The sequence below is a fragment of the Bos taurus genome, chromosome 3 (assembly GCF_002263795.3).
Source record: "Bos taurus isolate L1 Dominette 01449 registration number 42190680 breed Hereford chromosome 3, ARS-UCD2.0, whole genome shotgun sequence".
Taxonomy (NCBI): domain Eukaryota; kingdom Metazoa; phylum Chordata; class Mammalia; order Artiodactyla; family Bovidae; genus Bos; species Bos taurus.
The window spans coordinates 59,046,707-59,069,508 of record NC_037330.1 but is presented as its reverse complement, the minus strand read 5'-3'; the positions used below and the strand labels follow the sequence as shown (position 1 = coordinate 59,069,508).

The 22,802-nt window shown below is 39.3% G+C and overlaps 1 protein-coding gene across 5 annotated transcripts in view; it reads right to left on the bottom strand.

Moving 5' to 3' along the window:
* The window catches only part of MCOLN3 (mucolipin TRP cation channel 3), a 35,023-nt gene extending 21,020 nt beyond the window's left edge, over positions 1-14,003 (bottom strand). Inside the window, exons 1-4 of one of the 5 annotated variants that reach the window (XM_005204381.5) lie at positions 13,583-14,003; positions 7,693-7,922; positions 4,123-4,290; positions 433-586 (exon numbers count right to left, since the gene is read on the bottom strand). In XM_005204381.5, coding sequence (XP_005204438.1) covers positions 433-586; positions 4,123-4,290; positions 7,693-7,920 — 550 coding nt within the window. In that variant the 5' untranslated portion in view covers positions 7,921-7,922; positions 13,583-14,003. Of the gene's footprint in view, positions 1-432; positions 587-4,122; positions 4,291-7,692; positions 7,923-12,723; positions 13,294-13,374; positions 13,545-13,582 lie in introns of those variants that run through there. The other 4 variants (XM_010803375.4, XM_010803373.3, XM_010803374.4 and 1 more) reach the window with 4 other exon arrangements.
* Between the last annotated feature and the right edge of the window lie 8,799 nt (positions 14,004-22,802).

Here is a 22,802-nt window from a genome sequence, read left to right as displayed (position 1 = left end):
TGAATAGTGAAGTACTATTGAGGGGAGAAAGTTTTATATATTCAAGAATTTGCAAATATTTGTTTTATAAGGGCAATATCTATCTATTAAACTGGCTTATCCAGAAGAGAGGTTGTGGAATAAAATGGCTAAGAGCACAGCCTGGGTCAAATTTCAGCACTATCTCTTACTAGGTCCACCTTGAACAGATTACTAAACCTTCTGAGCCACACTTAAGTCTTCTGTAAAATGAGAATAATAAACTTGTCTTGTTGATTTTTTATTTGTTGGTTTGGTTAAGAATCATGAGGTATAGTGAAGTACCTGGCATAACTGATACAGTTCTTACTATGACCTAATAGCACAGGCCAAATCAATATTTTCAGAGATGAAATTACTGCCTTTAAATCAAGGAGTTAAAAATGGAAGTTCTAGCTTATAGAAGAATATCACCAGTTTCAATTTCTGGGTCAATGTCAAAGGTATCGTTTCCAGGATAGATGTTTCCTTGCTTGTAGAAGTGCCAACAGACTGCCATGGCCGACTGCTCCGTGCCCTTGTTCTCAAATGCATGATTCCCAACTGAGACGTTGCATAGCTGCAAATACTTCAACCAAAAAGAGAAACAGAAAATGAGAGCACTCAGCCAGGCAGAAGTGAAGCCATGGTTCCCCTCCCTCCCTGCCTTTGAAACGGTAGGTTCCCACCTCCTGTCCAGGTGGAGACTGGAAAGTAATTGACATGCTACTGTGCACTGGGATGGCAGAGGGCAAAGAGCACTTGTGAATTAGAGTTTTGGGTTCAAGTCTCATTTCTGTGATTGTGAGCAAGTCACAAACTTTATCAGCCTCTGCTTTCTTACCTGTAAAATTAAAGGCTGAATTTAACCTTAAATAACATTTCAAGTTCTTTCCTCCTTTAAAGAACTATGTTTAGGAAGTGACTTTTACATTTAATGTGAGCACAAACTTTATTTATCTTTGAACTATTTTCAATAGTCAAGAGTTCTGCTTTACTATAATATAGGAAGTGGGATAAAACTGTTCCAGACTAACCAGCAAAGCTTTGTCTAAAGATAATTTTTTTTAAATCTTTATCTTTGCAAGAATACAGCTTAGTCACTTTTAAGCAATATTCCCCTACTGAAAGTCCTCCCATGATTTCCTGTGTCTCAAAATAAACTTAAAAGCTCTTTGCCTGGAAAGCCCTACCTCTGGCTCTTCCCTCACTCCTTTGCACACTTGTCTTAAAGATACTAAATGTTTTCCAGCCTCCAGGGCCTTTGCTGTTGCCACTCCTTCAGTCTGAAATATTCTTCTTCAGACTTCAAATCCCCAGAGAGGCCTTTTCTGACCATCTTGAGGCCACTGTTCATGTTTTATGCCACCTAATTTTTTTTCATAGCAGTCATCACTGTTGGAGGTCAAATTGTTTGTCTTGCTAAATTTGTTTAAAATCCATCTCTTACATTAGAATCTAAGTTCCACAGGGCAAGGAATTTATCAAGCCCACTGCACTAACCTGAGCACTTAGAACCAGGTAAGCAGATAGGCTGGGCAAGGGGTGGGTCCCTGGAGAAAGAGAATGTGAGACTTTGTCGTAAGAGAAGCCATTTTTGGCCTCAGCCTTTTTGGATCAAATGCTGGTTCTTAAACAGGTCTCAGTAATTAACAATGTTAAGGGAACAAATGAATGTACAAACAAATGACTATTATCAGACAAGAAAAGTAACAACAGCATAGATAACACATCCATTGTAAAGATTCCCAGTTCTGTTTCAGTGGTAAAGATTAGCCTGTAACACTTAACCTTTTCTGACCCTCATGACTTCAGTCAACTAAAACTTGGACTCTTGTCGACTGCCCAAGCCCCTTTAGAAATATGCAGGTGCCTTAACTTAAAAGTTTCCCAATTTTACTGTCCCAGGAGACACTGCTTTGAGAAAGATCCCTGGTGGTCTCCTTATTTGCTGAAAATAATTAATCCTTCCTTCTGATTTTTGGCTTGGTTGGTTGTTTTGGCTCGACATCCACCAAGAGGCAAACCCAGCTTTCAGGTAAGAGTACACAGAGTAGATACTCAAATATTTGTCAAGTTAATGGTGAGGTGAAAAACTATTATAACATGATAGAAGATCTTCATCCACTAGAGCTCATCTACACACAGTAAGATGGTAAACTGCTAGGATAGGATTTGTTACGGCACCAACATTTCTGCTAGCACTGGGACTGGGAAAATGCGCCAGAAATCTACAGTAATATAATTAAGCTGTATAAATCATTAAATAGTATTATGTCCTGCATCTAGAGGAAACAGTATAATGCTAGACATATTTAGTTTTGAGATATTTCCCATACAAGGAAATAAGTGCCTTAAGTCTTTCTAAAGCTACTCAGAGTCCAATGGGTAGTTTTATATTGGGGCATGGGAGAGAGTAAGAGGAATACATTAAATGAAAAAAGAAGTAAAAGATATTGAATGTGGTAAGGTACCACGGAGACCAATATGCCTGAAATGTGAGATACCTCCTGCCTGTAACGGAGGTAAAGCCAGAAAGGCAGGCAGGGGTCACACCTGTATGGGCCCCTATAGCCCTTCTGAGTGCCCACTCCCTGTGAAGCAGTCCAGACAGGAATTACTTAAAGATCTGAACCTCCTATCATAGAAACTTGTGTCTTAAACCTACCTGTCAGTTCTTGGTGACTATCATCTCAACTATCAAAATATCTCCTTACAGCAGACAAAGATGTTTCTTTCATATCAGTCCATGTTTTCCCTATTCACTTCTCTGGAATCATGTAGAATAACTGACCTTATTAACCACAAAAACTTTATTCACTAATATTGTGATTAAGATACTTTTTTACCTTCAGTTTAAAATCCATGATAGTGCTTGGAAGATGGTAGGGAGTCACTTGCCTCAAATGGGGTAAACTCTACCCCAAATAGTATCTACCTATTTACTAGCACAAGGAATCTACCTACATGCAATTCTATAAAGAAAAAAGAAATCTGATAAACAGAACTGCCTGAATGCCAAATACTATATACTTAAGACTGTTTTTAACCTTAATAATAAAAGTCAAAATGTTTTAGGAAGAATTTATTGAACTGTGTATCTCTTGCCTCTACCCACCCCTCCTGTCAAAAAGAAATTACTAGTTTGCTTCACAGTAATTTAGATAAACTTAGTAATCTTAAAACAAGGATCTCAAAACTTAATATCTCCAGAATTTCACTACTATTTGACCTTACAAACTGTAGGACATAATTCTATTTAACAACGCATGTAGCTTACTTCCATTATTATAGATTTCTGGACAATTTCTGTAATCTGAATGGTATCAGAAAGCCTTACTGTCAAAAATATGTATTTTATCCCATAGTTTGCCTCTGGGAAAATGAAAAGCCCTAATTACACTATAACAATTTTTGAAGAAGAGTTACAATTTTTATATATACTGCAGTTAGTACTACAGAAATGTTGTCTGCAGTACTAACTCAGGTTGGAAATGCTGACTTCAAGAAAGTTGCCAAAGATTCCTACAAAATAGGAGATTTTTGGACTTGAGAAAGTACTGTTTATAGCAAAAACAAATTGATTAGAAACTCAGAGTAGAAATTTGACCCACATGTATGAAAAACAAGCTTCCTTTTTGAAGCAGTTAATCAATGTTACAATAAAACCATTGCCTTATGTGACATAAAGGCCTTTCTTATTTTTTAAATGAATTTCAGGTCTTGGTTACTCTACACATTCTTCAAGGCTAATAATCTCATTATTTTTAAGGGTCCCTGAACATATAAACTCTGAAAACTTAATGACTACTTACAACCAAGGTCATGGTTAATAATTTTAAATCTTTGAAGTTCTTATGTCAAGCCCTAGATCTGACTCTTTTAATTAAGTCTTTAAAGTTTCTGTCTCTCTGTTACTAAACAAAAGCTCTTCTCAACTTACAGTTTTTGTAAAAGTTTGTTGGCAAAGTTAAAAAAAATTAATGGTTTCATACATGATATTTATAATTTCATTAAAAAATGCTCACCCTTGTACCCCTGAATGTCAGCTTCTATTTTGCACATTGCTAACAATTCTCCAGTCTAATCTTTCTCCAAAGTAAAGAATGCATGTGCCTGACTTACCTGGTTCACTGCAAAGACGATCTGATCATACACATCTCTTTGTGTATACACTGCATATGTGTCATCCATTCTGTCTATATATCCTTTTAGGAAGAGGTGCTTGAATGCTATAGTGTTCTCTTCCTTGAAAGCTACAACCATCTGGTTACTCAAGCCAAAAAAGATCAGCTTAAAAGAAAGAAAAAGAGGGTGAAACAGCAATGAAATAAAGGTCTCCATTAAATGATTAATTCATCTATTCAAGATTCAGTACCTAATTAACTCCTAATATATTCTATAGAAATTAAACATTTGGCAATTGGGAACTAATTTGTCCTTACAGATAAGGTGGGTTTCTAGTTTTAAACTAAAAGAAACTGACTTTGCATACTTTCAACATTTATTTTCATGTACGATCTCACTTATGACATTGTCCCCACCAATAAAAACTGTAGGAGCTCTGAGAAGTCCTTTAGGAGTTCTTTAGCTCAGAGGAGCAAGATAACTTTGACTAAGGAAGTTGGAAGCTTTCCTAAGGGAAGAAAGAATAATAGAAGCCCTGTAGTAAGTGCATAACTTGGGGCAGGGGACATTTGAGGAGTGTGTGGAGAAAGCTAAGAAGGTCGAGTTGAACTTAGCACTTTGAGGGGGACACTGAAGACACTAGCATAACTCAATTAGAGAAACAGTGAGAAAAAATGTGAGCAGAAACACTGAAGTCAGATGGTGCAGGAGCTTGAAGGGCAAGTAGAAGATCTCAAAATGAATTCTTCAGGACATCAAGAAGGCTTGAAGCAGGTGTACAACAAAAGAAATTATAAGAAGAAGAAATATATAAGTTTAAGCTCTTCTTAAACAAATATATAAGAAGAAATATATAAGTTTAAGTCTTATAATCAAACTATATTTCTAGGACTAATTACCAAAACTGTGACAACAAGACCAAAAATAAAAATATTCTTTCAACTCATCTCTAAATTTAAGTATATTAACATATATTCCAATGTCTTTGACTGTGTGGATCACAATAAAGTGTGGAAAATTCTTCAACAGATGGGAATACCAGAGCACCTGACCTGCCTCTTGAGAAACCTATATGCAGGCCAGGAAGCAACAGTTAGAACTGGACATGGAACAACACACTGGTTCCAAATAGGAAAAGGAGTACGTCAAGGCTGTATATTGTCACCCTGCTTATTTAACTTCTATGCAGAGTACATCATGAGAAAGGCTGGGCTGGAAGAAGCACAAGCTGGAATCAAGATTGCCAGAGAAATATCAATCACCTCAGATATGCAGATGACACCACCCTTATGGCAGAAAGTGAAGAGGAACTAAAAAGCCTCTTGATGAAAGTGAAAGTGAAGAGTGAAAAAGTTGGCTGAAAGCTCAACATTCAGAAAACGAAGATCATGGCATCCGGTCCCATCACTTCATGGGAAATAGATGGGGAAACAGTGGAAACAGTGTCAGACTTTATTTTTCTGGGCTCCAAAATCACTGCAGATGGTGACTGCAGCCATGAAATTAAAAGACGCTTACTCCTTGGAAGGAAAGTTATGACCAACCTAGATAGCATATTCAAAAGCAGAGACATTACTTTGCCAACAAAGGTCCGTCTAGTCAAGGCTATGGTTTTTCCTGTGGTCATGTATGGATGTGAGAGTTGGACTATAAAGAAAGCTGAGCGCCTAAGAATTGATGCCTTTGAACTGTGTTGTTGGAAGACTCTTGAGAGTCCCTTGGACTGCAAGGAGATCCAACCAGTCCATTCTGAAGGAGATGGGTCCTGGGTGTTCTTTGGAAGGAATGATGCTAAAGCTGAAACTCGAGTACTTTGGCCATCTGATGCGAAGAGTTGACTCATTGGAAAAGACTCTGATGCTGGGAGGGATTGGGGGCAGGAGGAGAAGGGGACGCCAGAGGATGAGATGGTTGGATGGCATCACTGACTCGATGGACGTGAGTCTGAGTGAACTCCGGGAGTTGGTGATGGACAGGGAGGCCTGGCGTGCTGGGATTCATGGGGTCGCAAAGAGGCGGACACGACTGAGCAACTGAACTGAACTGATACAGGCTTCCCCTCTGACTTATGGGAAACAACATAGAGAAATACCTTCACTATTGTGACATACATTATCACTTGGAAATTAAGAATTTCAATTCCAACTTGCCAAGTATATTGGGAATCAAACAACCATTTTTATGTTGATAATTAGAAAGAGCACGTGTCTCTAAAGTATTAATTCTGCCACTGGCCGTACTAGTCAGTACTCGTCATGTGGCATTCAAAAAACTTTATAAATATCAGCTCCTCATTCTGTAAACTGAAGGAGTCCAGTATTTATCCAATAGAAGTATTGCTGAAATTAAACAAAATAATGTCTTGGAACAAGAAATCACTCAAATGTCAGTTTCCTTTACACAACATCTAGCATCAGAAAGAAACTTAGGAAAGAATCTCATCAACTTCAATGAATGGAGAAAGTAACATCAACATATATACACTATCATGTGTAAAACAGATAGCTGGTGAGAAGTATACAACACAGGGAGTTCAGTCTGGCACTCTGATGACCTAGAGGGAAGAGAGGGGAGGGAGGTTTAAGAGGGAGAGTATATAATTATGGTTCATCTGCATTGCTGTATGGAAGAAACCACCACAAAATTGTAAAGCAATTATCCTCCAGTTAAAAAATAAATAAATAAAAGAATTTCACCAACTTCATATGATTGTCAGCTTCTAACAATCGAGAAGAACTTGTGCTCAATAATCAGCTAAAATGCGTGATTTCAGAGTTAAAAAATTCTCCTTAATCCAGTCATTTATTTACATATGCATTTTTCACCAAATTAAGAAAAAATATAAAGTAAAAAAAAAATAATAATAATTTTAAAAAAAGAAAAAATAAACCTATCACCTATTTTTCCTATTGAAATATGCTTTTATTTTTGCTCTTTTGCTTTATACAAGAGATAATTACTCTCACTAGCAGGAACATACCTTCACAAGAGTAAATTATAAATATATATAAAGAATCACAAAACATAATTTCCCCCCAAAATGTTAAGAGAAGCCAAGGAAATGAGATTCAACATCTTCTAAAATGAAGTCTCATATTTCACTACCTATGTTACTCCTTTTAATCAGCTCCACACTCTTCTACTTCAGGGCTCCCACGATCACAGGGATGTGAGAATCCAAATAATTATGAAGAGAGAGAAATTTTCAGGCAACTAACTAGGAAAAAAAAGAATTCTCTACTTGAGCAACAGCTAGCTTCCAAAGCTGATTCAGAAACCTTCAGCTAAACTTCTTGACTGGAAGCAAAATATTAAAATTTTCTTTCCCTGAAATCTAGTTACACTATGTGAGTAAAATTACAATTTAATGAAAGATGAAAAGAAACAAGCTAGGGGAAAAAAGTCTTCTTTCACAAATATGGAAGAGAGAGGATTTAAGATTGTGTATCTCCTAATTTATTGTTATGAGGCATATAGTTAAAAAGTTATTTAAAAACAAAAGAAAACACATAGTCATCTTCGTTAGTAAAAGAAGACTTTGCTAAACTCATGATCTGAGGTGCCTACCTGTATAGTCACCATTGCGATTTTTAGAATTTGTATGGCAAGTTTCCAGGGTTTTCTACCTCGAGCCCAGAACTTCTCACAAGGATTCATGAAAAAAAATTTGAGTTTTCGTCTCATCTGGTCTTCTAACAGAAGTTCCTCAGAGGGAGATGTATGCTGGTTAAAAGTGCAGCGATTTTCTTCTTCATGAGAGCTGCAGCTACTTATAGCAGCCTCAGGATTTGCCATCTCTAGGAGGAAAAACAAAAAACAAAACTGTAAGTAAAGGCAACATCTATGTTCTTTGTTTTTGCAGGATGGTTGATGGAGTCCAAAGAAAAGATCTGCTTTCAAATAAGCGCCATTGTTTTAAACTGCACCTTCGAAGATCAAGGAACAGGACAGAAAGCCGAGAAGTAAACCCTATGGTCAATTAATCCACCACAAGGAGGCAAGAATATACAATGGAGAAAAGACAGTCTCTTTAATAAGCGGTGCTGGGAAAACTGAATAGCTATCTGTAAAAGAATGAAATTAGAACATTCTCTAACACGATATACAAAAATTAACTGTAAATGGATTGAAGCCTAAAGATAAGACTGCTGCTGCTGCTAAGTCACTTGAGTCGTGTCCGACTCAGCACGACCCATAGACGGCAGCCCACCAGGCTCCCCGTCCCTGGGATTCTCCAGGCAAGAGTACTCCAGGCAAGAGTACTGGAGTCGGGTGCCACTGCCTTCTCCGAAAAGTAAGATTGGATACTATTAAACTCTTAGAGGAGAACATAGGCAGAATACTCTTTGACATAAATCACCACAGTATCTTTTTTGATCTGTCTCTGAGAGTAACGGAAATAAAAACGAAAATAAACATATGAGACCTAATTAAACTCAAAAGCTTCTGCACAGCAAAGTAAACCACAAACAAAATGAAAAGACAACCCATGGACAAATATTAAAAATATATAGGAGAAAATATTTGCAAATTATGTGACTGACAAGGGATTAGTCTCCAAAATTTATAAGCAGCTCATGTGGCTCAATATAAAAAATCAAACAACCCCAATCAAAAATGGGCAAAAGACCTAAATAGACATTTCTCCAAAGACTTGTAGATGATCAAGAGGCATGTGAAAAGAAGCTCAACATCATAAATTATTAGAGAAATGCAAAGCAAAACTACAACGAAGTATCACCTCACATCAGTCAGAATGGCCATCATCAAAAAATCTACGAACAATAAATGGTGTGTGTGGAGAAAAGTGAACCCTCCTATACTGTTTGTTGATGGGAATGTAAACTGATACAGCCACTATGGAGAACAGTACAGAGGCGCCTTAAAAAACTAGGAATAAAACAACCATATGACCCAGCAACCCCAACATGTTGTTTTTTAGTCACTAAGTTGTGTCCAACTCTTTTGCAACCCCGAGGACTGCAGCCCACCAGGCTCCTCTGTCCGTGGGATTTTCCAGACAAAAATACTGGAGTGAGTTGTCATTTCCTTCTCCAAGGGATGTTCCCAACTTAGGGATAGAACCAGCATCTCCTGCATTGGAGGGAGGGTTCTTTACCACTGAGTCACCAGGGAAGCCCACTAATAGGCATATACCCTTAAAAAAACCGTAATTCAAAAAACACATGTACCCCAATGTTCATTGCATTTATAACAGCCAAGACATGGAAGCAATCTAGATGTCCACTGACAGATGGAGGATAAAGAAGTGGTACAAATACACAATGGAATATTACTCAGCCATAAAAAGGAACGGATTTGAGTCAGTTGAACTGAGAACAGACAAAACCTAGAGCCTGTTATACAGAGTGAAATAAGTCAGAAAGAGAAAACAAATATTGCATATTAATGCATATATATGGAATCCAGAAAAATGGTACTGATGAACCTATTTGCAGGGCAGAAATAAAGATGCAGACATACAGAGCAGACTTGTGGATAGAGTGGGGTAAAGAGAGGGTGGGATGAGCTGAGAAAGTAGCATTGAAATATATACATTATAATGTGCAAAATGCATAGCTAGTGGGAAGATGCTATATAACACAAGGAGCTCAGCCCAGGGCCATCTGACTATCTAGAGGGGTGGGATTGTGGGGGGGTGGGAGGGCGGCTCAAGAGAGAGGGGATATATGTATACTTATGACTGATTCATGTTGTTGTACAGCAGAAACCAACACAACATTGTAAAGCAATTATCCTCCAATTAAAAAAAAAAACTACAATGAAGATATTACCTCACACCAGTCAGAATGGCCATCATCAAAAAATCTACAAACATAAATGCTGGGTGTGAAGAGAAAGACCCCTCCTGCACTACTGAAGGGAATGTAATTTGGCACAGTCACTATGGAGAACAGTATGGAGGTACCTTAAAAAACTAAAAACAGAGCTACCATATGATCCAGAAATCCAAGTACTGGGCATATACCTGGAGAAAAACATGGTTAGAATGGATACATGTACCCCAAGGTTCACTGCAGTGCTGTTTACAATCCCCAAGACATAAAAGCAAGCTAAACATCCATCAACATGTGAACAGGCAAAGAAGATGTGGTATTAATACATATACGGAACATTAGTCATAAAAGAGAAATTATTCCATTTGCAGCAACATGGATGGATCCACAGATGATCATGCTAAATAAATGACATCAGAGAAAGACAAATATCATGTGATATCATTTATATGTGGAATCTAAAAAAAAAAAAAGTCATACAACGAACTTATTTACAAAGCAGAAATAGACTTCCAGTCACAGAAAACAAACTTATGGTTACCAAAGGGGAAAGGTGAGAAAGAGTTAAACTAGGAAGTTGGGATTAACATACACATACTGCTACTGCTGCTGCCGCTTAGTCACTTTGTTCTATCCTTTCGAGGCTATGGCCTGTAGCCCACCAGGCTCCTCGTTCCATGGATTTCTCCAGGCAAGAGTACTGGAGTAGGTTGCCATTTCCTTCTCCAGGGGATCTCTCCAACTCAGGAATCAAACCAAAGTCTCCTGTATTGCAGGCAGATTCTTTTACCACTGAGCTACCAGGGAAGCCCCAACATATATACACTGCTATATATAAAATAATCAACAAGACCTACTGTATAGCACAGGGAACTCCACTCAATATTCTGTAATAATGTAGATGAGCAAACAATCTGAAAAAACAATAGATATATGTATATGGACGACAATCAATTCGCTGTACACTGGGAACTAACACAACATTTTAAGTCAACTATAATATAAAACAAATTTGTTTTAATTAAAAAATTAAAAGAATATGATTACAATTATAAAAAAATAAACTGCATTTTGGTGTTTACAGAATCAATTAGAACACAGCAAGTCATTTTTCTTTTCATTTCAGTCACTGAATGAATTTTTACCCAGAGACAACTACCAAGTTCAAAGGACTGTTGTTAATAGAAGACTATAGTACCAATATATAGTATGTATATGGTTTTTGCCTCATTCAGTAACAGATATAGTTAGAGTAGGGTGTCCTGAAAGCACTGGAAAGGTTTCAGAAAGCAGGCTGGACTCTGAAATTATGTGCAAAATTTTGTATATATATGGATATGGGCAATTTTCCTGGGGAGATACAGTTTATCAGATTAAAAAAAATCTTTTTTAACCATTGAGTTAAAGGTAAAAAATGTGATGTAGAGAACAAAGATCCTGTTTTGTTTCTAATCCTGGTTCTACACTGAGACACTTCTGTGACCTTATGCAAGTCATTCAGCCTGTCTGAGCCTCAGTTTTCTCTTCTGCAAAATGGGAATAAGAATATCTACACCTTCATGTGTTTCTAGTGAGAAAATGAAAATAAAGCCCTTGCACAGGGTCTGACACTAAACCATTAGCCTTACTTTCCCTACAGCCCCAGCAGACATGGCAGCTTCCTAAACAGCCAACAAAGTTCTTAAGAGGCAGTGTGAGCTTCAGGGGACTTACAAAGGAGGTCTGCAAAGAACTCAGAATCTCAATTTAAGTTCAAATCCCAATCAGCAACATCACTTGCATTAAGCTTTTTATTGAGGGCCGTTATATTTATACAGCACATTTTACTTTTCAAAGCACTTCATACTTTTTTTTGTCCCTTTGAAAGGGATAGGCCTGGTTTTACTGTCTTCATAGTCAGCTTATCCAAAGTGATAAAGAAGTCACTTTGTAAACTGGAACCCATCCTGGACTGTCCCTCAGACTAATCTTGATATTATGGAAACTTCTTCAAAATAAAATACCACAAACCACTATGGACAGTATTGTTCTTTTTTACAGAATAGAAAGGCTGATTCTGTGTGATTTTTTACTGAAAATTCTACTCAGAGATTGGGATGTGGGGAAGAGTCAGAGTGTACTAATACAATACCTAACAAGTCACTGTTTAGGTGCTTTCTAAGTCTAGAATCCAACATTTGGTTCTGAGTCAAATATTGTTAGCAAACCCACCATCTCCAAACAGTAGATACTGACTGTAAAAACTATCCATGAGGAAGGTTTTTAAATTTTTGATGAATGAAAAGATTAATAAAGATACTGCTGGGGCAATAGAGCATACATATATTTACAACAGCATATGCAGTGCTTTCAAAGTGAACTAATTATGATAGAATTCAGTAAAGTATGGTTGCTGTGTGTGTTTAAATGCCTGTCAAAGTCTGAGTACAGTAACTCCTGGATAAAGACATAGGGAGAGAAAAAAGATAATCCCTTAGGATTTTCACTCAAGAACATTTTATTTCCTTCTTCAAAAGGGTATATTAATATTTTCATCAGCATTTAAAGACACTGTATCTATGGGGTTTATAAGGAAGCTGATTCATGCCAGTTCATGGAAATTCACAGATGAACAGTAACAAAAGAATGGAACTGTTAAATAATACAGCCTCTGTTAGTGAATGACAGATTTGAGCTCACATTCAGCCCTTTCTATTTTTAATACAAGGAAAATTAAACTATAAAAAAAAACTACCCACACGCCGTGTAACAGTAACCATTAGGAACAAAGTGAAAAAGAAGCCAAGCGCAATTAACTTACTCAGCACATCGCGCACCAAGCTTACGGAAAAGAAGATGTTCCATGCACAAGGACTGACCGCTGAACTCGCTGCAGACCTTCGCTTTACTGTCACAGAAGCCCGTCTGAAGGCGCACTTTAAAAACGGAGACTGTCCGAACCCCTCGCCGCTGACACCGAGTCGCCCCAAACCCTGCACACCCACCCGGGCGCCGCGCAGGATGCAGGGTCCGTGGACACGCGGGTCAGGAGAGTCGATCCGCAATACTGGGTTTGGTCTTACAATCTACAAACGAACACCCTGAGGTTCTTTATTCAGGGCGAGGACAGGCTTAATTGTAGTGAACTGCAGAAAGTTAAAGCCGAAGAATACGTGTAAATATTAACAGCCTCGCAGTTGATGACAAGGACGCGAGCTCCTTTCAAGACCGAGAGAGTGCTTTCTCCCCGCGCGGGGACGCCGGCTTTGAGCCTAAGCACATCCTGCCCCTTCCTTCTAATAAAACAGCACTCCGAGTCCGGAGAAGTTGGCTGTGCAATCAGCAGACCGCCACCGAGCCCCGAGCACCACGCGGAAGGCCGCCCCCTACCCAGGCGTCGCGGGTGAGGCCCGGCTTCCCGGTGGCGGTGTGCCACAGCCCGAGTCCCTGCAATTGCGGGGGCGCCACTGACCTTGTGAGGGCTGCAGAGCAGCCGAGGGGCCGAACCGCTGCAGCTCGCACCCCGCTCCCTCCTGTGTCCCCTGCATAGCGCCGCCGTCGGACCCGACCCTCCCGCCGTGTATCACGGATGGCTGGAGACACAGAGGGCTCTCCCTTCGCGCCGCGGGCGCCGTTCCCACGACACCTGATGCCTCGGGGTGCGGCTGGGCTCGGCTCACCTGCGGCCGCGGCGCGGGAAGCGGGGTGCCAAAGAGGGCCGGTGGGGGGCCTACTTCGCGGCCCGGGCCGCGGCAGGTCAGCCCACTCTGGAAGCCTCTAAAGCCCAGCTCAGCCCGGGGTTCGACGTGAGCCCAGCGGCGGTGGCATTTTCCCTCCGCCGGCCGAGTGAACCCGTGACCCGCCTCCGCAGCTCCGCTCCCTTCCACGCCCCTTTCTGCAGTGGTCTTTCTGGACCTGGGGCGTAGGAGGCCTCTGAACTAGCCTGGGGCCGACCGGGGCTCGGAGCGCCTCACTCCCTTCGCGCCCCTCCTTGTCTGCGTAAACGATCCTCTCCGCCCTCCTCGGGTTTCTCACTTTGCTCCAGAGTTGCGCTGCCCGGGTGCGAGGGCGTGGGCTCCTGGCTTGCTCTCTCTACGTGGGGCTGCGGGGAAGGGTGGGTGCGTAAAAGAGCCAGGCAGGATGTCAAATGCCTGGAGGCATGTCAGTATCCAGTCCTCTCTAGCCGCCTTCTATTCTAATTTTTGTAGACAAAAGAAACCGGGAAGGGGAAGATCTTTCAAACTTGAGCCTTGTGCACTCTCGAGGCCTTTCGGTTTGAGGGAATTGCTATAAAATTAGTGGATGTTGACTAGGCGCTTCTAAACTGGATGTCGAGTCTGAAAGAGCCCTGAAAAGCTCTTAAAAGAAATGTGACTGGAAATACTTGAAGTAAAGAGTCTTTGCTTGGCCAGACTTCAGTCAGGTTCCTGAAACCTTCTCCTAGGCTCATCTGTGCACTTCCTTCTAAAATCCAGTTTTAGCAAGAACTTTACTAAGTCAGTTTAACTAGCAACACCCCCCTCCACCCCAGTATCTGATAATCCTCAATATATGATCCGGTTCCACATCTTCCACCATTCCCCAGGTGATGTCTGATCATCCTGGCTCTTTTTCACAAGAATCCTGCTGGGTTAATTTCGCCAGAACTCCCCTTAGCCCTGTTTTCTCTTAGTAATTTTCCATCCACTGACCCCCTACCCTGCATATTTCCACTTGCCATGCTGTATTAGGAGTTGAGTTCCATTTCTTCCTCCACTGTAAAATCCCATCGCAGTGGTCCCTAACTGGATGGACACTTTAATCTGTCATTGACAATTTTTTTGAGAATAGATCTCCAACCATAACCTTTTTCTTCATGAATTCTTTTTTTAAATTAAACTCATCAGGAATAATGAATCAGGAACTTAGATTACTTTTAATGATACCAATTTGGATTTGTTTTCATTGATTTCTTTCTTTTTTTGGCTTTGAGCTAGTTTGTAAAGGTCACTGAATTTCCATAACCGGTCGTTCCTCAAATCATATCAAGAGCTTTTAGATATTTTACAAAAACTTTTCCAAATCCTAAACCAGAATAATTTGCATAGGTAGTTTATAAATGGGAATATCTTTTCTTGCAATGGGGTACAAGAATTTTATGAGGTTCGTGAACTCGAATTCCAAGTGCTGTGAACAAGGTAGTCACAGGGGTCTAATTGGCACATTCAATCTCAAGTGCAATTTGGAAAACGTAATTTAATCTTTTATGCCCCTATGCCTCCACATTTTGCACTTTCTCCACCATAACAGTGATGGTGGGAGTTTGAAATGCTTGATTGTTCAGGAACAATCTGAACTTTAGAGGGTTTTGCAGGCCTAAGTGCTAGTCCTAGTTAGAGCTGAATTAAGTAGGCTGGTGAATAGAAAAAGCCAGGCTTTGGAGTCAGGCAGGTGAAATAAGTTAGTAAGTCATGTCTGACTCTCTTCGACCCCATGGACTGTAGCCTGCCAGGGTCCCCTGTCCATGGAATTCTCCAGGCAAGAACACTGGACTGGGTAGCCATTCCCTTCTCCAGGGGATCTTCCCACCAAAAGGATCAAACCTGGTGATGGGATCTGCATGGGGGCCCGTTGTTAAAATGGCTCATTGTGCTGACCTCGAAAACAAAAGATAGTCACAGTGACCCATGAAACTGACCACATTGCTTAAGTGACATCCTGTTTTTGCTGCTGGCACTTACTTTCTCGACATTATGCGACCGCCCTGCCATGGGACACCTGAGGCTCTCTCAAGACTACATGATGGCCAGACTCCAGTTGCAGGCTAAACTAACCATCCCACTTCAGGGGACCTGACTTCCCATCTACGGGGTATAAGAGGGATCCACCAGAACGGTGGGCTGCTGGTTGTTCTCAAGGGCCATTCTCCCTTTCATTCTCTTTAATAAATTTCCTTTTCTCTGCCTGACTGCTGGGCTCATTCTCTTTTTCTCCACACTCGGCTTACCCTGGGGTGCCCTACACTGCAGGCACATTCTTTACCGACTGAGCCACCAGGGAAGCCCATGATGTCAGGCACCTAGGGGCCCAAATTCCCTTCTAAGCCACCTACTGCCTGGCCTCAGGGAATTGCTTAAGCTCTCCACCTTCCCATTTTCTTCCACATATAATTTGACTAAAAGGAATAAGGAATTTTAATTAATTGGATGCATACAAAGCACCCATTACTGTGCCTGGCCTATTTTATACACTTGCAAATATTAATCCTTTTTAAATTTTTATTTTTGAAAAATCTAAATTAGTGAAAAACTCAACTATGTTCATAGATTGCAAGACTCAGTATTATTAAGATGTCAGTTCTCACCAAGTTCATTGATAGATTCAGTCCAATCTCAATCAAAATTTTATACAAACTGACAGGCTATTTCTTATTTTTTCTTTTTTTTAATTAATTAATTAATTTTACTTTACAATATTGTATTGGTTTTGCCATACATTGACTTGAATCTGCCATGAGTGTACATATGTTCCCCATCCTGAAACCCCCACCCACTTCCCTCCCCAGTCCCTCTGGGTCATCCCAATTCAATGGAAATACAAAGAATCTAGAAGAGCCAAAGCACTATATTAAAATAAGGGCAAAATTTAAAGACTTGCCTTACCTGATTTCAAAAGTTATTATAAAGCTCTATAAGCATGACAGTTTGGAATTTATGAAAAAAGACACACAAAAGTAAAACAGAATGCAACAGACTATCGATTATCTATATTTCCTACGCATACAGTCAACTGATTTTTAACAAAGGTGCTAAAACAATGTAAAGGGGAAAATTAAGCTTTTGCAATCAACATAGTGATATTATTGGTTCAGAGCAATATATACAATACAATATATACTGATGGTGGTGGTTTAGTTTCTTAAGACGTGTCTGACTCTTGCGATCACGTGAACTGTAGCCCTCCAGGCTCCTCTGCTGGTGGGATTTCCCAGGCAAGAATATTGGCGCATTTGCCATTTCCTTCAGGGGTTCTTCTCGACCCAGGGATCGAACCTTCGTCTCTTGCATTGACAGGCTCCTTCTTTACTGCCGAGCCAGCAGGAACAGTACTGACGTCAAGTCTAAAGGAAGACAGGAAATATTTACATGCTATGCTATGTTATGCTAAGTCACTTCAGTCGTGTCCGACTCTGTGCGACCCCATAGACGGCAGCCCACCAGGCTCCCCTGTCCCTGGGATTCTCCAGGCAAGAACACTGGAGTGGGTTGCCATTTCCTTCTCCAATGCATGAAAGTGAAAAGTGAAAGTGAAGTCACTCAGTCGTGTCCGACTCTTAGCGACCCCATGGATTGCAGCCTAACAGGCTCCTCCGTCCATGGGATTTTCCAAGCAAGAGTACTGGAGTGGGGTGCCATTGCCTTCTCCGAAATATTTACATACAGAGTCAAAAATTAAGGTAAACATTTCTGGAAGCATGTCAGGAGCATATTAGAAAGGTTAATATCTAAGAAGTCTGTCTTGCTTGTAACTTGTCATATTTTAAACTGTATTCCTGGCTTTGCTGTTGAGTACTTCTTACAAATAACATAAATAGTAATATGCTTTATATATATTATATAATTAATGTTTAATATATATGTATATAATTAATAATTTATATATATATAGAATACAAAAATGTGCTAATCCAGTGGATGGTATTTCAAGAAATAACGTTTTGCAAGCAAAATAACTTCATAAATTGGTGATTTCAACATATTTATATGTAATACTATTGCTCTTGCTAGGAAATCCCAGTGTTAGATGGTTTGAATATTATCTAATCATGTTTGCTGCATTTTTCAGAGTTTGAATATTCACTAAAAGATACAGTTCTTTGTAAAACAGACCACATATTTTCATAGTGAAAAAAGTAATTGAACTTATAAAAAGCAACAGATACTCTAATGCCCAATCTGATAATACTTTTGGAAGCACTTTTAACCTCTGAACCAACATCAAACAGAGTAAGAGGAATTTTCTCTCACCTGGAACATTTGTCGCAAAACAAATATCAAATCTATTGGATAAGGCAATTAATGTTTATGTGTTTTAAGTTCTCATTTGAAGAATAAATTTTTAAATATTAATTTTTTACTTTTTATCTATAAAAATTATTATTTAGAATTTATTTTGCATTAATGCTTACCTCTTTTAATGATTTTATTATGAAATATCTATAACAGGTAGTGTATAGTTGAAATATACCATCTTGTCCAATATATTGGTTCATCATAATAATAAATGACACTTTTATTATTTTTTTAAAAAACAGAAGGAAATCTCTGAAACTCTTAATATAACCCTATCACAGTAAAATAGTTGCTTATTAACATGGTTACCATTATATTTTAAAAACATGTGAAAAAGGGTTATGAAAAATATAAAATAGGTCATTATTTCAGGAGTTGTTTTTTTGCTGTTGTTGTGTCTGAATCTCAAAGATTGATTTCTTTTGGGAATTTGGAAACACTACTGCAATAACCAGTGAATCCCTTATAGCCTTCTTGGTAACTGACCCATGGAAAAGAGCTTTTTTCACAACTTTATCTTCTTCTCAAAAATCCTGTCTGTTTCAGAGTAACCTAGGTCAGCTGAGAGCCTTAGGAAGCATGAGTATTAAGTCACACATAGTGAAGTGGAAGTTGCTCAGTCACGTCTGACTCTTTACAACCCCATGGACTATATGGCCCATGGAATTCTCCAGGCCAAAATACTGGAGTTGGTAGCCATCCCCTTCTCCAGGAGATCTTTCCAACCCCCAGGGATCCAACCCAGGTCTCCCGCCTTTTAGGTGGATTCTTTACCAGCTGAGCCACCAGGGAAGTCCAGGTCATGCATAGTCCATCCAAAATATTTCCTACCTTTCTTTTTGTATCTGCACCACTCATCTTATTTACCTCTTAGTTCCTTATCCTTTTTAAAATTAAAATGTTTATTTATACAATACATATATATTCAAGTATATCTTGAGAAGCGCCTATATTCTAGTAAGAGTATTAGGTACTATGGATAGGAATATGAATAAAACATAGTTCCAGCTCTTAAAAATCTTACAGTCTAGAAGATAATTTTTTTAATTATGAAAAATTTAAATACAGAAAAGTACAAAAAAAACCCATTAATCTCACTCAATATTCACAACCTCAAATGCAACAAATTTTACATTTTATTTCATTTCCAGTCTTTTTATCTAATGAGAAATAAAACATTGTAAAATTAACAATCCCTCCAGGAATGGAACTTTCTGTCATGAATGGGTATGAATCATCTCAATAGTTCACTTGTAATGTTTTTCTCACATACATGTGCCCATAACAAACAGAAGTAGCTCGTACATGTTTTTGTCAATAATGGCATTGTTCTGTACATAAGTCTTCAACATTCACGTCACCATTTTGGCTCTGAGTTATATCCATGCAAGTTTATTTATTTTAGCAGTTTTATGGCAATTTATTAACTGTACCATAGCATTCGATCCATTTCCCTACTAATGGACATTTAGGTTGTTTCCATCTTTTGCCATTACAAAAATTTTACAGTGAACATATATGAACCATTTCCTCACGTGTAAGAAATCCTCTAGGGTAAATATCCAGGAGTGGAATTGCTGGATTATAGGATATATACATTTTCAGTTTTACTAGATACTGCCAAATAACTCCCCAAAGTGGTTGTTCCAGATCATTTAATGAACATTGTATGCTGCACCTTCTATCTGACAAACAGATTCCGGCACTGGGGATGCAGCAGTATAGTAAAAAAGACAAAATCTTTGGCCGTTATAGAATTCATAATTTAGTGGCAAAGAGAGGCAACAAGTATAATAAGGAATTTAAAGACTGTCTTGAGTGCATGTGTGCTAGGTCACTTGAGTAGTGTCTGACTCTTTGCAACCCTATGGACTGTAGCCTGCCAGGCTCCTCTGTCCATTGGATTCTCCAGGCAAGAATACTGGAGTGGGTTGCCATGCACTCCTCCAGGGGATCTTCTCTACTCTATCTTCTCTTGATACTCAGGAATCAAACCTGTGTCTCTGTCTCCTGCATTGACATGCAGGTTCCTTACTACTAGCACCACCCGGGAAGCCCATAGAGTGTTTTAGAAGGTGATAAATATTGTCAGAAAAAAATGAAGCAGAGAATGGGGAGGGAAGAGAATTGAGAAGCTGCCATTTTAAATATGGTGGGGGTAGGCCCAATTGATGGAGAAGGAAATGGCAACCCACTCCAGTGTTCTTGCCTGGAGAATCTCATGGACAGAGAAGCCTGGCAGGCTACAGTCCATGGGGTCGCAAGAGTTGGACACGGGTTAGCGACTAAACCACCACCAGGCCTAATTGAGAAGTTAGCATTTTGGCAAAAACGTGAAGGAGATCTGGTTTAAGTGTTCCGGTCAGAGGGAACAGCTAGTGCAGAGCAGGACCATGCCTGGTGTGTTCGAGTAACCCCGAGGAGGCCAGTGTGTCTGCAGAGGCGTGAGCCACAGGGAAGAATGGTAGGAAATGAGACTAGTAATGGGCCAGATTAAGCTGGACCTCGTAGGTCATTGTGAGAACTTTGTACTTAGGCTTTTACACAGAGTGAAATGAGAGCCTTTGGAGAGTTTTGAACAGATGACTGGTATGATATGACCTATGTTTTACAAGTGCATCCCTCTGAGTGCCATGTCGAAAATACATCCCAAAAGGGTGAAGGATGGAAGCAAAGGCCTCAGAGGATGATTCCTGGGTCTTTGCCTAAATAACTGTAAAGATGGAGTGGCCATCACTTGAGGTGAAGAAGACTGCAGGATGAGCAGGTAGTTCATCAGTTCAGCAGAGAATCAGGAGTTCAGTTTTGAACATGTGTTTGAGATGTCAGTTAAGTGCTTCTCAAACTATCTGTTGGAAGCAACGTGATTTGGTTTTGTTTCCATTTCTCTCACAGACTGATATTTCTGTGAAATACAATACAAATATATTCCTAGAAAATGGAATAAAGACATTTAGAGTACAAACCAATTTTTTTCATATGTGATAAAAACCAGTAACTCTATCAAAATGCTAGAAAGGTTTTAAGCAACTTCGATTTCAGTACTTCTTTAGTTGTAGATTGTTAACAAATATTTCCTGGACTGGTAACAAATATTTCCTGACTGATTCTGATCTGAGGATCACACTTTGGATAATCTTGTATTAGACATCCAAATGGAAATGTCTAGTAGACAGTTGAATATTCACATCTACCTTCAACTGTCATCAAAGGGCAGAGGCAATGTCTGAACAGACACTGAACAGAGTTTCAAATTAATTTTGATTCAACAATCACCATTGAGCATATACCACATTTTTTTAAAATTTTATATTGTATATATATATATATTTAATTTTAATTGGAGGTTAATTACTTTACAATATTGTGGTGGTTTTGAGCATATACCACATTTGAGGCACCATGTTGGCCTTTTTAATGGCAGTGCTATGAGGGAGGGACAAATTAAGATCTGTGGGTAATCTGGACAAGGTAGTAATCTGGTATCCCTTTATACTAATATTCTTTAAAATTTTATTTTTACTATATATCTAGTGGGAATAGGGAAAAACTGATTTCTGCTAACAAACATGTATATGGTTTCTTTAAACTGAAAAAAAAATGTATTAAACACAATTTTCTAAACTAGTTGCTTCTGAATAGGTTTTTACTGGGGACATACATAACTGTTCAAACTTTAAATATGAAAACTGGCTAAACTCAGGAATGGGAACTTTACCCTTTTTAAAAAAATTTTGTGATTTGTACCCTCATATGGCAAAAATATTAACTTGATTTTGTTTCAAATCTGAAGCTACTTGGTTGAGAGAAGAATCAATTTTATCTCTGTCCTGGAATGTAAGAAGTCCCCTGTGGAAACCTGAACTAACAGACTGCCTGTTTCCAATTCATACTGTGAAGAGTTATCTTTTTTGAAGAAAGCCATTTTCAGCAGCAGTGTGGGCGTTCTCACTCTTTATGTGACTTGGCTCCGAGGAAAGCATTATTATCCCAGATTTTGCAGAAGTAAAACAGAGTTAGAGGGAGTTCAACTGCTTGTCTGAGGTCATTTATCCAGAAAATGACAAATTTGGCTCTAACATAATTTTTTAACTTTATACAATTTGAATGATCCACTTAAAAAAGTAGAATTTAAAGTACCTTGATAGCATTAATAAGTATACATGTAGAGTTGGTTCCTGATGCCTGTTGATACTGTAGGACTATCACCTCTGTAGGACTCTCTCACTCACCAACTGTTTCTGGTGTTAAGAGTGGAATCTCATCTATACTCACAAATAAGTCCACTCTGCTACCACATGGCCCTGTGTTCTCCTCCTCAACTTCTGCATTGGTCCCTCTGGAGACACAGGCTGCCCACAGCCTACAGACAGTCCATATGCCCCACCTTCGTTTGTGGGAAGTACCAACAGTTTTGATGGGAGTGAGGGTTGTGCTCTCTTTAGTCACCATTAGACTCAAGCCATTCTGTGCAGAAGTCATAAGAAAGCCTATCATCTCACTTTAGTGTTGTACATATTCTCACTTCTTATAGAAGTTTCCGTTCATTTTTTCCCCCTAGAATTGCCACAATTGGTCTTCTCCCCAATAGATAAAGCTTTGTTCCCAGGTCCGATTTTTTTTGGTCTTTTCTCATTTCTGAATCTGAGTACTCTTCTGGGATACTCCTCAGTTCCTCAGGTAGTAGATTATGATAGTTTTCCCAAGCAGTGTGCAAACGTGTCAGAATCCCAGCAACTTGGGGCTCAAACAGAGACAGTTCCTTCTCTCCCACCCTTTCTCTTTCCCATGCATACTGATGCAGACAGACAGAATACTGGAATGGATAGCCATTCCCCTCTCCAAAGCA